We start from the raw sequence: 17226 nt of genomic DNA, 5'->3' as shown, positions 1-17226 counted from the left end.
TATGGGAAAAAAATATGTGAATTTTTTTAATTGTTTATAATTCTGATTTAGTGCGTAGTTGCCAAAATGAAGAATTTGATGTCAGTGAAATCAGCATCCAACTATCTTAACTCTCGAACTTGTTCTTCGTTTATGGAGAAATGTTGAGCAGCCATAACTTAGACTTTTCGTCAAACTCGGATCACCTGTGGTTTGAAATTTGCCATATAAGAATTTCTCTTCTTACTCATCTTTCAGACAAAAAAATAAAATGACACAGAAAATAAGACTAGTACAGATACCATAGATCATATGCAAGACAGCAAATGAATGGGGAAATGTTCTGGCTTCAGATGTTACCAGAGTTAAAACTGTCATCATTAATATCTGGTGTTTTATTTTACAGCAATTTGATTGGAAAACAATCCACCTGTTTTACCTGCTTCTCAATATTTTTTTCCTTTCCGCCTATATGTTTGAATGCTACAAGAATTCCCCCCCCCCCCATTTCGGCTTGTATACGAGTTTTGAATTTTGGGTAAATTTTCAGGCATGAAAGTTTTCCGCATTTCCGAACATCACCCGGGCTGTTTCTGAGATTGATGCAGAACCGTTGAGAAATCGTGACCGGCAAATGGGTGTGTGTGTGGTAGGGGTTAAACTGAGGACAGGCTCTCTCTCTCTTCCTCTTTTTTTCGTAAAAAAAAAATTTACATCATGCTAGAGATCGTGAAATGCGTTGTTTCACATCAAGGCGAAGTAGGTGGGGCTTATGTGGAAAGGCGGAATTAGATGTGTACGAATATCGAATCAAAGAAGAGCAAGCAACGGTCAAACGAGAATTGACTTCACTAATTTCAGCGATCGGTGCTGGTGCCATCTGTCAGACATGTGGATACCCTACTGATGTTATCCAGAGCACGTGCAAGTTTTAGCGTGTGTAAAGTGGCATACTGCAATTCGGAGCATAGATCATTATGTTATTTCTTTTTTATTTGTTACTGTAAGTTTTTCAGTATGAATATCTTTAATCCGAATCATGAGCACAAAGCTCGGCGCATAGGTAGTGAAGAAAAAAATATGTTCAGATTTGCGTGGCTGAAAAACATTGTAAAATTTCATGTGAATGGACAAGAAATAGAAATGGTCGTTGGCAGTTGCATTCAGAAAGTGAATGTCAGTGGAAAAGTGAAGTGTGCATTGTTTTCTGATCTAATATATTATAGAAAAAGGGGATATGTTGCTATTAGCAGCCACATCAAAAGCAAAAAAACATTGTGGGAGAGAATAGTGAAAAGAGATAATTACAGGATGCCATCATCATATTCTTCTTTGACAGACTCAAACATGCAGGAGAGAAAAATAGAAGAAAAATTAGCAGCTCCAAGTATTCCAATTTTTGATCAAGTTTCCAGCTTAGAGGGTCAACTGCTTGGAGTTATGGCTGAAAATAAATTTGCCTTATACTGTAACACATGTGATAATTGATTTGGCCAAACCAATGGCATCTGATAAGAAGGCACTATCACAGCTCCCAATGGCTCGCACTACTGCTTCATATAAAATGATAGGCCTTTCAAAAACATTTTTCAATGAAACTGTGAACAATTTTAAAAAGTTTAAATTTTCAGTAAATATTGATGAAGCTACAAGTAGTAATCGAATGAGAGTTTTGTGCATATTAGCCAGCTACTTTTCTACAGAACACAATAAAGTAGTGGTCGAGCATTTAATATTTGTTAATGTTTTTAATGTGTCTGCTGAACAACTGTTTCAAAAAAATTGTCTCTTTTTGACAAAAATCAGCTGCCATTTGAGAATCTCATGTCTGTTTTGATGGATTCTTGCAATATAATAAGAGTATCAAAGTCTGGATTAGAGGTGAGACTTCATAATGAGAAGGTGCTCATTTGTTAGATATTGATAGGAGATTCTTGCCATCATATACATAATGCATCTAATGTATTTTCTAAACCATTTGGTGGGTGGGTAGAAGATTACCTGTGAGATATATATAATGACTTTAACTGGTCTGTTGATTTAAAAGAAAAATTAGTGGAAATGTGTGTGATTTCAAATGTCAAATATATTGATGTTGAACATTTTATTAAACACCGCTGGTTGTCCACATATGATGTTGAGTAATTTACTCATGTTTAATTGTTTAACCATTTTTTATTATGGATTTTTAAATCAGCATAACAGATTATTATATTTTAATACATGTTGCAGTATCTATAAACAAAGAAATCTGAGCAATGAAAGCAGAGAACGTATTAAGGATATCCACTGGTATTTACAGCAAAAGCATTTGACAAGTGATGGGAGGAAACGAAAAGAAAGAATAATTTTAAAATTGTTCTATGACAGGAAAAAAACTGCAATTAATTATGCATTTTTATGTGTCTGAATTGCCATTATTGAAAAAGTATATCTGTCTATTTCAAATGAAAGAGCCTTTAATACATAAATTGCATGATGAGCAGAAGCAGCTATTTATTGATTTTTAGCACTGTTTATTAAGTCAGAATTTCTCTAAAATAAATCTATCTCAGAAATTTTGACTTTAGATATTGCAGATGAATCTAATTTTTTATCCCCAAAGAATATGTATTTAGGAGTAGCTACAATTGCACTTATTTCAAAAAGATTTAGTGAAACATATGTTAAAGAATTTTTTAAAAATTCCACTGAAGCTTTCATTAGCTGTGCAAAATATCTGCAGAAGACTTTACATTGAACAACCCATTATTAAAAAGCATATCAGGAATTGATCCTACAGCCAGAGGTCACCATAGTACCTTACTTAAGTTAAAAAGATTGCCTGAAATAATCCAGAATGTTTTGACACAAGAAGACAAAATTTCATATAATTTAGAAGTGTATAAATACCAAATTGATAAAAAAAATAGCTTCAGCTTTAGATATAGATGGAAAAATAATGAGACTTAATAAGTGGTGGCCAAAGTATTTGCAGATGGCAGTTATCCAGCTTTATCCAAAATGGTAAAAGCTATTTTAAGTTGTTTCCATGGGCCACAAGTTGACAGTGCTTTTAGTTCTGTGAGCAGTGTGTTAGATAAGGAGTGTGGCCGCATGAGTATAGACACATTGTCTGCTATACAAACAGTAAAATACAAATTTTTGAGTTGCAATAAGTCAGCTCTGGAATTTTTTAAAAGAGATGACCACTTGCATTCTCCAGTACACAAAACTCTATGTAAAAATTTAAGGAATGCTCATAAACTGTACAAAGAAGAGCTAGAGATAAAAAAGGAGGAACAAGAATCTAAAAAAAAATCTGATGTGTACACCACGACTTCCATGTACGGAATATTAAATTATACGCATATTTTCTTGCATTTCATTTGAACTTATTAGATTGAATTAAACCTACTTCGCCGACAGCGCATAAGCCACAATAGAATAAATGCATTCTTTAAAATTCACTTTGTTTACCATAGTGACACTCTGGCGCTAGGTTTACTTAACAGTATTATATTTCGTTCATATTATAACTCAAAATGCACAAAATTTATATCATTTAAAGAATTATCTAATCGTTGCCACATGTTCTATTCAAATACTATAATAAAGCTAGAACTATGTATAAAAGAAATTAAGCATACGAGACAAAAAAGAAACAGTTTTTCACAGACGATTGAGTATTTCTCATTCAATTAATTCAGTTTTCACTTCGCGACAAGGCAAAAATACATAAAAACTCAAAATATCTATATTAAAAATTGTCGAGAATACAGACTAATTTGTCAATCGAAAGTTTTTCGTTTTCAATAACCTCTGTCACTTTTTTCACTATCGGAAGCAAATTATAATGACGAGGAACTTGATTTAAATCATATCAAAGACGGAGTACATCGAGATAAAATACTACACTTAGTATGGAATTATAAACCAAATAAAATAAAAACATCTGCCCTGAAGATAAGGATAGTGCTGACAGATTAACTTCCAATCCCCCGCGTGAAATTTATAAACAGATTTCAGATTTCAAAACATACTTTCGCTTTGTAGATACAAATTACAAATTAGTAAATATATATCGGAAATTTTATTTGACATAATCTTTCTAATCTATCGTAATCTAATAATGACGTTTCTGCCCCCCCCTTCTGCCGCAGAGCAGCGTGAAATTGATAAACAGATTTCGGCTTTCAAAACATACTTTCGCTTTGTAGTAAATATATATCGGAAATTCTATTTGACATAATCGAAAGTTCAAGCTTACTTTTATAAAATTGCTCTAACAGTCTGCAAAAAATAATAAGCTGGATCCAATTCGAAGATTAAGGAACAACGCAATCTGCAACATTAACTGAATTAGATAACTTTAGCTTAGCGTATAACTCCGTTACACATTAAACGCGCATGCGCACAAACATATTCACAGCTGTAAGGGTCTTATGCGCTCTCGTAAACGCCTGTGCGCATGCGTGAACGCGACGCATGCACACAAAGTTTGTAGCTTTGAGGTCCGGATTATAGATCATTCCGGATTATGGGTGTCCGAATTAACGACTTTTGACTGTATTAAAAGTTTGATATTTTATCAAAATGTGTTTTTTTAGAGGTCGCGCGTGAGTATTTAGTTTTTTTGTTCGCACGTTGTTCAGCTTTTTCTGCCAACTTGCACTTTCACGTCTGAATTTTTGAAGAAAAAATTACACGCTTGGCTTATGCACACTCATTTTATATTTGGGAATATATGGTAATTGCAATATGTTGAATTAGCTACTGGAATTTCAGAATTAGGTACCAGAAATTTCAGAATATTGAAACACCACCAGCAATTGGCTTTTTTTCCATATTTCGATTTTGTAACTCAAATTATGCCAAACTGCCAAGTTTCGTAAAAATAGCACAAGTAGATTTTTAAAAATTAGCTCCTCAATGTTACTTGAATTATATATATATATATATATATTAATATCTCTCTTTTTTATTAAACTACTTGATTTCTTCTTCCAGAATTCAAAATTAGGCTTAATCCAAATATAATTCACACATTTTTTATGATTTATTTTAAAAATTTGTATTTTTAAATATTTTTTATAAAATTTTCACAAAATTTTTCTATTATAACTTGTAAAATTTTTAACATCATCTTAAAGTAGATGTATTTATTTCTAAGCATATCTGAAAAAAAATCAGTTTTTTTATTCAAAATTTCCTAAGATATACATGTAATAAATTCAGGAGCAGAAATTTGGATGGGGTAGGTGTGTTGATCCATAATGACCAAGAAATTGGAGGCGAAGGAAGGTTAAATCTTCAGTTTTATTTTCAGCAACATATTGTGGCTACACACATTAAATGTGCCTGTTCCAAAAGAATGTGCTTACATTTTTGATAACTTTGTAGCAAGAAAGCAGCAGCAGACAAACAGTAGTCTAGCTAGGCCAAAGCATGGAAAGAAAGTGTGTTATGTTCAGGATGAAATCTCAAGTCAGACTGAGTTAGTTTTGGTTTTCAAAGCATTTTGATTGGACAGTTAATATTGCTGTAAAATTAGTATTGGCTGGTTGAGTTTTAGTTCCATTTACATCACCAAAACTACATAAGAGTCATATGACATAGATTTTTCTCGAAATAACGCAGTGCAAATAGAAGTTACTATTTTTAGAATAGAAAATGGAAATTAATTTACGCTGCTAATTTAATATTTTATATATTCTTTATTTTTCTTACATCTCTGAATTTACTTTTTAACATGTTTTGAAATTTGGGGTATTTAATATAAGCGATATTAATGAAAATGTGCTTTACGCACTTTTTTAAAATTATTTGAAAGAATGAACGATTGACCATTTTTCCTCTCGTTCATCAATAAAAAAGAATTAAGTTAACTAAATTACTATAAATTAAGAATTCTGCCAATTGAGTTATTCTTGGCGCAAACTGAAAAAAATTTGGCAAGAAAAATTTTTTAATTTCTCACAAAAAATTACAAAATTTAATATCTAGGCATAATTTAAGTCATAGAATCAAAATATGGGAAAAAATTTATGTTATTTCAGAAAAAGTCCGACTTTGTGTCAAAATAAATATGTTAGAATAATGCTATATATAAATCTAATAAATATCCAAAGTCGCGCTTTCGAGACATAAAAAACACAATTTGAATTTTGTCAATCGGACCAGTAAAACGGGAGATACAGAAGTATCTCCCCCCCCCTAGTGTGCTAGCATATAGAGATACAGACAAAGGTCAGCAGCAAGCTCTGCATATAAACTCGGTCCATATCTTTACACCTGTAAAACTATAAGCATCGTATTTGCAATAAATACATAAATGAAATTACAATATTAATCTACTTTAGATGTTTTGTAAATTTTATCTACAACAATTAATTATTAATATAATTTTCATCATATTTAAAAGTACTTCGATAAATAAAAGCCTTTCTTCTCTATTTATGAATTTTTTTTGTATAAAAATGTAAGAAAATTATGAAATGAACCAAACAACAGATTCACTTAGAAAACCTAATTAAATATTAATGCAGTACAAAGTCCGTAATCTGGACTCGTCGGGACTTCGGCAATTTCGGTTTAGGGGTTTTTCCGGATTATAGATCATCAATTTAAATCTGGTAAGATGGCATGCAGAAATTATACAATTAAGAATAATAAACCATAATTTATGAAATAAAGAGCAATTATGATTAAAGGGTATAAAAATTTAATAAAAAAAAGCTTAATAGTTATTTGTTTACTTTATTAAACATTTCTTTCAATGTAAGTTGCTTAAGTTGCTTCATGTTTTGTGCTAATACTTTCTCTTTAATTCTATAAGCAGACATAGTTTCTTGTTCAGTTACAAAGTTCCACTGTTCAAGTCAAAGTCGTGTAATTTCTGTGTCTAGAATACCGACTAACTTATCACTCGAAATTTTTTCATTTTCAATAATCTCCTTGTCACTTTCTTCGCTATTGGAAGCGGTATTTTCTGGATCTAGAACCATACTACAGATTTCGCCATCCGTTAATTAATTGATGATTGGGGCATTGTCGTCGCATTGAAAAACTACTGTTATATTATCTTCATTTATTACTGCTTCTCCACATTTCTTTACAAAATCCAATAACTGGAAAATTTTACTTTAGTTTGCGATGTCTAAAAAACTTCAAATTTGCGGCTATCATCTTCATCGTCCTCACCATGAAATATGGTAGCTGGCCATAAATTATGCCAATTATTTTTTAATGTATCTGGAGACACATCCTCCCATGATCTTGCAATGCTCCACAGAGCAGATTTTATGCTAAAAAATTTCAAAAAGTCTTGAACAGTCTTGCCGTTGTTCCAAGAAATTTAACATAGATTTTTAAAATGCTACTTTATACTTGCATTTCAGTATGTGTGCTATTCCCATATCCATAGGCTGAATGATAGATGTACAATTTGGAGGGAAGAATAATGCGGATACATTATCTTTCACTAAAAATTTAAGTGAAGTATGTGACGAACAGTTGTCAATAATCAGGACTTTTTTCGAATCATCAGGTAAACCAACCGAATTCAAATGTTGCCAAGCCTCAGGTGTAAAATGATTTTCAAACCAATCATTCATCAATGCTTGTGTCATCCATGCTCTTTTATTTGCGCAATATATAAGGGGGAAAATCGTTACTCCTTTAAATGTTCGAGGTCGTGCATGTTTTCTGATTACGAAAAGTTTGCACTTGTGCGTTCCTGCAGCATTTGTGCACGCTAAAATTGTTAGTCTCGCTTTGGAATCTTTGACACCAGTAGGAGCGTTTTCTGTAGAGGTTTCTAAGGTATTTCGTGGTACATATTGCCAGAAAAGACCAGTTTCATCAGCGTTGTAAATTTGTTCTGGAGGTAAATATTCACTAGTAATGTGTTCAATGAATTCAGCTGCAAATTGTTCAGCAGCTTCAGTGTCAGCTGAAGCTTTTTGACCTGAAATTTTTGTCTTATACAATGGTGATTTTTAAATTTGGTTAACCAACCTGTCGAATATGTGCACTCAGTGTGTAAGTTCATTTCATGAAATATTTTGGCTTGAGCCATTAGCATTGGACCCTTCAATGGCACACCCTCGCTGCGATGCTGTCTGACCCATTGAATTATCACTTTGTCATGATCATCACTTTTAGCGTAACAAACCCTTTTCTATTATTCATTGCAAGTGAGGTGTCGGAATCCACAAAAAATTCAAAAAGCTACTTTTTCTTTTTGCTTATGTCATATACAGTTGGCTTTCCAATGGCATACTCCTCGCATAATTTTGTGACGGATATGCCTTTATCCATTTTTTGCAGCAATTCCACTTTTTGTTTGATGGACATCGATACATGGTTTCGCTCTTTAGATCCTTTGGCAGCTCCAGAATTGGAAACTGTTTTTGACATAATCGAAAGTTCAACCTTAATTTTTATAAAATTGCTCTAACAGTCTGCAAAAAATAATAAACCAGATCCAATTAGAAGATTAAAGAACAGCGCAATCTGCAACATTAACTGAAATGCCTTAGAATCAGTAAAGATAATTTTAGTATAGCTTATACCATCCATTATACATTAAATGTGCATGCGTGAAGCATAAAATATAAAAAAAAAGTTTGTGGCTTTGAGGTCCGGATTATAGATTATTCCGGATTACGGACTTTGTACTGTATACATATTAACAGATACACTATCAGAAGCATATTATAAATAAAAGAATTTGGAATTCTTTTAAAATGTTGTTGCCATTGTGTATGTAAATTTGGGAAATTCTTTGTTTTTGCTATGAGAGGTTATAAGTTTTTCATATTTTGAGGTTCATGTATGATATCTGTCTATCTATGTATATATAATATACAGTTAATTCTCAAAGTATGTGCAGGATATCCAATCACATGAAAAATCCTGGAAAATGAGTTGGCCCTACTAGTGGTTAAGAGTGCTGAATCCTGGTAGTTTGACCTGGGTTCAAGCCCAAGCAAACAGACTGGCTGTATGATTGGTTTTCCCATATATAATGTAAATACGAGCCATCTCCTCTCAACAGATAGCCCTGATGTCTTTTGCCACATCGAAACAAGCTTCTCAGCAACCAAAATATAAATTTTTCTCAAAAATATATATTTGAAAGACTGAAGAAGAAGGTTCTATATTTAAACCTTTGAAACTAGTCCTGCAACTTAATGAATATTATGCTGATTCTTGTTGCTTTAACTCTTCCAATAATTGTTGTTCATTGTGTTATTTTAACTAAAACTAAATTTCTTATTCCAGGCAGCAAAATATCCCAAACCAATTTGCCCCATGATTTGGCTGTAGGTTTTTCGAATTCAATTCTTAATTCAGAATTTGCCACATATTAATTCATCTGTCAGATCCAAATATATTAAATGTTTACTTTTCTGAAAATATAGCCTTGTTCCAATATGATAAAATATTGCTTTAGATGATATATTAGTTGAATATGATAAAATTAGCTTATAGATTTTGGAAATGCCATGTGTATTTTCCTCTTTTTGTTGTTGTTGTTGTTGTTGTTGTTGATGAAGAAATTCCTTCCTGCTGATCACCTGTTGTATCTGTGTGCACTAAATGATTCTTCTAAAAGCTTCAGGGTTGAATTTTATCGCAAATTTTTCTTCTTAATCTGCTGAATGTTTTAGAATACTATCTTTTAGGTCTTGTTTGATTTTTGCAGAATAAATCAGCAATCTCTTTTGTGTTAGCTACGAATACAGATTTTGATGCATTTTCAATAGTTCCAAACAATTGCCATCGCTTTGTAAAGTCAAATTTAGGTAAATGATTTAGGTCAAAGATTATTTGAATATTTTGAATACTTTTGCCACCTTTAAAACAGAGGAGTAATTAAATTTCTAATAGAACTTGTTAATTAATTTGTAATGTCTTAATATGTTCCCTTTGGATGTAGAACTATTAATATAACGGGTGGCCATAATTAAACTGACAGTGTTCACAGTGGTTTGTAGCACGATCTATTTGTGAGAATGACGCCACATTTTGTAGGAAGATTAAACAAGACGGGGGACGAAGGATTCCGCGAAAAAACAAATTAGTTCCAAAAGTCACTGCTAGTTGAATATTTGGCACTGTGTAATAGAAAATAGAATGTTAACAAATGCAAATCAATACGGAAATTACCTTTTATTTTGCATTCAAATGAGGTTCAATGTGGCTGCCGTTGTTGTGAACCACATATTGCATTCTGTGCACAGTATGCACAACAGCAGAAAGTAACATGTCTGCAGGAATCTCCCATACAGTCTGTGATATGTTATCCTTCAACGTAGCCAGGTCCTGGACCACTTCTTGATAGACCTTGGACTTAAGGTAACCTCATAGCCAGAAGTCGCATGAGGTAAGATCAGGCGACTGAGGTGGCCATGCAGTTGGAAAGCAGGGGCTAATGACTTTCTGTTGTGAATTTCTGTCATAGCATCTGTTGCACCTATACAGCAATGTGTGGAGGAGCTCCATCTTGCATGAAAATGATTTCCTCGTATCGCTTTTTTAAAAGTGTTGCCATATTGCACTTGAACTAAATCAGAAAATGTGCATAATAAAAGGTAATTTTATTCCATATTAATTTGCATTTGTTAACACTCTATTTTCTATTATACAGCGCCAAATATTCCCCTAGCGTTGACTTTTAGAACTAATTTGTTTTTTCGTGGAATCCTTCATCCCCCATCTTATTTAATCTTCCTACAAAATGTGGCGTCATTCTCACAAATAGATTGCGCTACAGAACTGTCAGCAGTGTCAGTTTAATTATGGCCACCCGGTATTTTTCTAAAGAAGTAAAATTTTCCAAACACAGACAATTATTCGTGTAATATATTTTTATTTAAAACGAAAATTATTACAAGAAAAAATGCCTACCAAAACATCTTAAAAAAAATTTGGAGTGTCTGAATTATTATGTGAGTTGCTAATTAACCCTTTTTGAACAAATTATTTTATTATTTGATGATATTTATTTTGAAATTAAGGCATAAAATAGAGAAAAAATAATATGTTTGGGAAACAAATTTATGTCTGTGTTTCAGTATTTAGTACTAGACCTCGGCAAATAAATTTCAAGTATACAACCGTCTGGAAACAAAATGGAGCCACTGTAACTTCTAATTTCATATTTAAAGTTTGTTTTGTCATTATTAAAAGTTTTTATTTCTGTTTCTCTTTTTCAGTTGAGCTTCTGCATATGCTAGAATTCCATTCTTCAGTTAATTTCCCTGCAGCTCCATTGCTCACTGTCATCCTGGCTTTAGTGGGTAAGTAAGAAAAAGATGTTTTTGAAGAATATATTTCATATGTACAACTGTGCATGCAATATGCATACATTTTTAAACTGTTACTCTAGACATGGGATTCCCAGTGGTATCAAAATTGACCCGTTGGAGGTTAGTGATTAAGTGGGACATACAGAGCTCTCATCCCATTCAATGGGCTTCTGCTCCATAGTTCAGACTTTAAGTATAGCCTTATGAATAATATCAATCAGTTCAGCCAAGATTCTATCCCTTTTCTGCCTCATCCAAAAAGTCTTACTTATCCTTTCTCTCAGGCCGGAAATCACCAGAAAGTGATCAGAGTCAACATTGGCTCCGCTATAGCTGCAAACATCCAAAAGGCATTTTCGGTGTCTTAGCTTCACTGGGAAAGGATTGATCTGATTTATGTTCCCCCCTACATCTGGGCAGTGCCATGTGACTATATTTTTATGTTAAAAAAAATGTACCTTTTATAATAAGTTTATTTGCATTTGCAAAATCATTAAGTCTTAACCTGTTATCATTACTTTCCTCATATAAACTGTGATAACCCACAGAGTTCCCCCACTAATCTCATGCCAGTCTTTGCATAAAAGTTGCCAGTAACAAGTTTTCTATCAACTGTGGAGCATTTGTCATTGGAATCTTCAAATTTATCATAAAACTCATCGTTAATAGTATCAAATTCATCCTCAGTAGGTGCATGTATGCTGATAATACATACGCTAATTTTGAGGACAAACTTGAATCCGCACTTTACAATCTTTTCATTTATAGGTTTGAAGTCTATGGTTCTGTCTCTAACTACAAATTCTACTCCAAAGCAGTGCTGCTTATCCTCACAGCTTTATAAGACACTGCATCTTCTTTTATCCATAATTCCTTGGCCAAGTCCTCTGATCTCCTGACTGGCCAAAGTGTCTAATTTATAATTGTCAAACATATCAACAGATTTTTAAGTGCTCCATCCTTATGAAATGTACACACATTCCATTGTCGTTCTATGTCATCTGGTTGTTATCCATCCATGATTTAGCCCTTGAGATTTCTGAACCAGATTTTCTTTACAGGATGGTGTACTTAACCCACATCCAACCACCAACCTGGAAGACCAGTCCTCTGATATAATTCTCACTGGCAATGTGCCCAGCTATACCCTTGGACACTGGGTACCCATTTTAGTCACCTCTTTCAACATGCATGAACTGAATTGGGACTGTTTTTTCACACCCGGTCACCACACGGATGTTGTGATACATTATGCCTGCTAAATTTACATTCACCAATACAGTGAATAAGAAAGTTAAATTATTGTAAATGTACCCCTATTTATTGAATATTTGGATACATAAATAAATAAATAAAGATTCTCAACTATCCCCGTAATCTTTACTCTTATGTAATGAAGATTTTGGTTGTGTATGTTTGCATGTTCCTTGCATTGTGAAAAAATGGCGACTCATGGAGCTACCAAATTTTGAACAGACATAGTCTGGCACCTGAACATGGACACATCAAAGCCAGAATATTATTTTAATTTTTTATCTATTTCATACTTTTTGAAAATTTAATAAATTTTTTGTTAATGAGCTTTGAAAGCAAGCAGTGGCAACACTGTTCAATAAAATAGTTTTCTCTCAGATGCACCAGACTGTTGCCACTTGGCAAAATGTAAGATATTTGTCTTAAGTCAGTTCTAATCAACTGACTCTGCTATTTATTTAAAATCAGTGTGTTGCCACTGCGTGAAATTAACTTTCATGCACTGACATGTTGGCATATAGTAAAGTGTACTATATTTAACTTCAAATTTAATATATGTGTTGTAGAGTAACAAACAAAGTGATTTAAAAGCAATTGCATTGCCCAAAAGAATATTTTTTTTCCTGTTTTTAATCTAATTAGTTAAATAAAAATGTGTTTAAATCTCAAGATGTTTAATTAGAAATATTCAAGATTTTTTATGAAATAATACTAGCTGGACTCATTAAAATAATTATATATTTGTCTTTTTTTTATAGTTACTATTTTAAATTATTATTTGCATCATATTAAATTATATTATTATTAAATGCATTACTAATACTATTACTTACAATATTATTATATTTACCATTTAATCACTATTATATGCTAGCAGCTAGTATAAATATGCTAAATTAATTAAACTTTAATAAACACTAATTTAACTAAATTAAACTAAATTTTTCTGTTCTCTCTAATGATATGCATCCCACAATTTGAAATCATTTGTGCTATTGTATTTTTAGTACAACTATATCTTTCTGCACTCCCTGAGGATCTGTATACCACAGTTCAAAATTCACTTGTTTGCTTTATGTTTTCAGTATATATAATTTTTTTATCTGTTATAGGCATATAATATTATTACTTTATGTGTTAGGGATGGAAGCAATCATGGCTGAATTTTTCAATGACACGGCAATAGCTTTTTATGTCATTCTTATCGTCTGGACAGCCGATCAGTTCAATACCTACTGCTGCCAGTCCAATATCTCAAAACGATACTGGTTGAGGTTTGTGTCTGCACTCTAAATATTTCTTTCTTTTGTCTTGTCTTTATTTATTTATGAAATTGAACCACACTTATGTATGTACACAATGGATGTAGGAAAACATGAATGCAATCATTCTTGAATTGTTTACCTTCATGATTCAGCTTGTAACTGGCTTACATTTGCAGAAATTAAAAATTTGATATCTGCAAATGGTAGTGAATTTATCTGTGGATAATAATTTTAGCAGCTATAAGAAAAATAAAATATGTAGCTTGACTAAATAAGTAAGATCTAACAACATATCACTTGTGACTTTTATAGAAAATAGTTTTCAGACTTTGTTGATTGGGGAAGTTTTTAAAACCATCATCATCTTGTAACACCCTAAAACTTTATTTATATATATATTGGGCCATATAAAATGTCTCTGTGAGTTTTTGGTATATTTTTGAACAAAAATTTTCTTTACTGAAAATCAGTATTAATCAAGTATATATTAACCGTTATTATCTATGACCTTTTGCCATTTTTCAGGTAGCTTCAAAATTCCATCAGTGTAGAACTTCTATGGTTTATCGTCGAAAAACTTTGAGTGATTTTTCGTAGGGCTTCGGTTGGCAAGTTTTTTACCATCAACAGAGTTAGGCAGAGACCAAAACAAACAGTAGTCAGACAAAGCAAGTTCCGGTCTATACAGTGGATGCATCAAAACTTCCCAACCAATTTCCATCAATTTGTTCCAAGTCATCAAAGATGTGTGTGGCCACACATTGTCATGATGGAACGCAGCTCCGTTTCTGCTGGCCAATTCTGGTTGCTCTTTCTGGATTACTTCTTTCAAATGGTAGAATTGTGCCCAGTACAGGGCTGAATTGATAGTTTCGCCAGCTTGCAGCAGTTTATAATGGACAATTTCTTTCCAGTCCCATCAAACACTCAGCATAAACTTGTTTGGCGACAATCCAGGCTTTGAAGTCATTTGTGGAGAGTGACCAGCCTTTGACCATGATCGCTTTCATTTGATATTCTCGTATTTCACCCATTTTTCATTGCCTGTAATGATTTGCTTCAAAATGGTTCGATTTCTTTGCATTTTAGCATCATTTCACTGATAGTAATTTGTCAATCATCATTCGGTAATTCGGTTTCAAATTTATTTGCATTAATTCATGTGGCACCTAAACATCCAACTTCTTTTTGTAGCCTGCGCTTTTGAAATGATTCCACACTGACATGTGGTTGATATTTAGAGCCCCTGCTGTTTCCTAACAGCTTGCATGCCGGTCTTGCTCCACCAGTTGAAAAATTTCATCGACTTTTTCAGTGACTGACTGACCAGAGCAAGGTGCATCTTTGACATCAAAACTTCTGGAATGGAATCAAGCAAACCACTCCTGGGTTCTTTTTTTATAACAAAAAAAGCATCACAAAGCCACGTGTTCATTTGAGACAATCTGGTGAGTGTTGCCAGATATATAGGCATCAACACCATCTAGTGGCAAAAAACTGTGGAGGCTTTTTGTATGACCCAATATATACACATATATATAATAAGATGATTGGAGATGAGATGTTTATTTATGTTGTAATTTAATTACCTGGAGAGACTAGTGCATAGGTAGAATGACGGACTTGCAGATGTGGCCAAATTCAACACATAATTTTATTCTTGGTAACTCATTTTTGGGACACAAATTCTTCTTTACACATTATCATTTTAGGTGCGCTATGCCCCCAACAATTTCTTTTAGCATAACACAAGACTAGACGACACAGCGGAGAACAAAGTGATATGTGGCTAGCAGCAGCAAGGCAAGCAGGAAAAAGAGCTGTGAAATTAGTAAGGGTGGTATTTATAGACTTGGTTCTTTTGTTTAAATTTTGAACCATGATTAGATAAAAAAAAAAATCTGCAGTGCTATTCTTGCATAATGGCACGATGCAGATTAATTTTTAGATGACATGCTTCAGAATCCATATATTAATAGTTTTAAGACAGGAAGGGGAGGTAACCAAATTAAAATGACTATTGCTAAATTGAAATTAGTTTTCTTTCATATGTTATATACATCCATTGTCAGAAAAGTTCCAGGACAATGTATTTTATTCCTGAGTTTGCAGTACTAAAAAGGAAGAAATGTTGTTTTTATGTTGGTATGTATTCTTACTCGACATGACCTTAGCCATGTTTCCACTCAAACTTGCTAGGTGGCAAGGCTTTGTTAGCAGCACATTGTTTGAATTGTTGTTGCATTCATTAAGATAACACAATGGATGCTGATTGTGAGCAAAGCGTAAACATTAAGTTCTGTGTTAAGATCAGGAAAACACCTATTGAAACGTAGAACATCATTAAGCAAGCATATTTGTAGGCATGGTACTTTCAAGAAGTCACGCTTTCGAGTGGCATAAAAGGTTTCATAATGACAGAGATTTAGTGCAAGACGATTCCAGAGCTAGTCGCCCATCTATAGCACATACTGATGCAAACATGCAGCATGTAAGGCAGTTATTACTAGAAGACAGTCATATAACTGTGCATATGATAACAGAAAAACTGAATTTGAATCATGATGTGTGTCATAAAATTTTATGCAAAGATTTAAGGAAATGGAAACTTAATGCAAGAATCGTCCCTCACTCACTAATAGATGAACAGAAAGAGGAAAGATAAAGAATTTATGCTAAACTAATGGATAGAGCCAGACGTGATCTCACATTTGTGTCCAAAATTATTGTGATTTTTTCTTGTTTCCATGAGTGAAAAGGTGTCAGAAAGGAAAACTTCATCGAGATTATTGCAAAGAGACATCCAATGGGCTGTGGCATGTGAGTTTGCAAGCAAGATTTCCCTGCTTGCTACCAAGATATCCAGAAATGTTGGCACTTGTGTATAAATAGCAAAGGGACTACTTTGACAGCAGCTAGCATCATTACTTGGTAAATGCAATTTTCTATTCTTTACAAACTTTGTCCTGGAACTTTTCTGACAAAGGACATATATTTTTACATATATTTGTGCATATAGTTTCACAGTAAAAGCTTAACTGTCCGAGAAGCTCGAGAAATGCCGAATTCTAGATACGCAAAAATTCCGGATAGTTGAGCTTATAAAAAAATGGATTTCATATTAGAAAAGTGTGGCAAAATTTCCACTTTAGAATTATAAAATTAATCATTTTATTTGTTACTGACTTTTAAAACACCTACATTTAAAATATGCATGATTTTGACAAAATACCATTTCAGTTTTAATAAAAGCCAGCGTATTTTGTAGGGACATGCCCAAAATATGATAAAAAAAATCTGATCTGGTTACAAAATCCTTTTGAGCACGAAAGTTTGCAGAGATGTTGTGAGTTGTTCCTGCAGAAGTTTAAATGAACAGAAATTTTAATTAGTTAGATAATAAAAAGATACTAATTATGTATATGGAATAT

General features: G+C 33.0%; 1 protein-coding gene across 4 annotated transcripts in view; it reads left to right on the top strand.

Annotated features, from left to right (window-relative positions):
• Nucleotides 1-17226, top strand: part of LOC118179889 (membralin-like) — a 146199-nt gene that overhangs the window by 109762 nt on the left and 19211 nt on the right. For all 4 annotated transcript variants that reach the window (XM_085820109.1, XM_085820107.1, XM_085820115.1 and 1 more), the window contains exons 8-9: nt 11184-11267; nt 13672-13804. In XM_085820109.1, coding sequence (XP_085676235.1) covers nt 11184-11267; nt 13672-13804 — 217 coding nt within the window. The remainder of the gene's footprint in view (nt 1-11183; nt 11268-13671; nt 13805-17226) is intronic.

Source organism: Stegodyphus dumicola, chromosome 1 (assembly GCF_044657685.1).
Source record: "Stegodyphus dumicola isolate Sdum_Otavi_A_Nest chromosome 1, ASM4465768v1".
In the NCBI taxonomy this organism is placed as follows: domain Eukaryota; kingdom Metazoa; phylum Arthropoda; class Arachnida; order Araneae; family Eresidae; genus Stegodyphus; species Stegodyphus dumicola.
The sequence above is the reverse complement of the archived record's forward strand: the minus strand, read 5'-3'. Positions and strand labels throughout refer to the sequence as shown.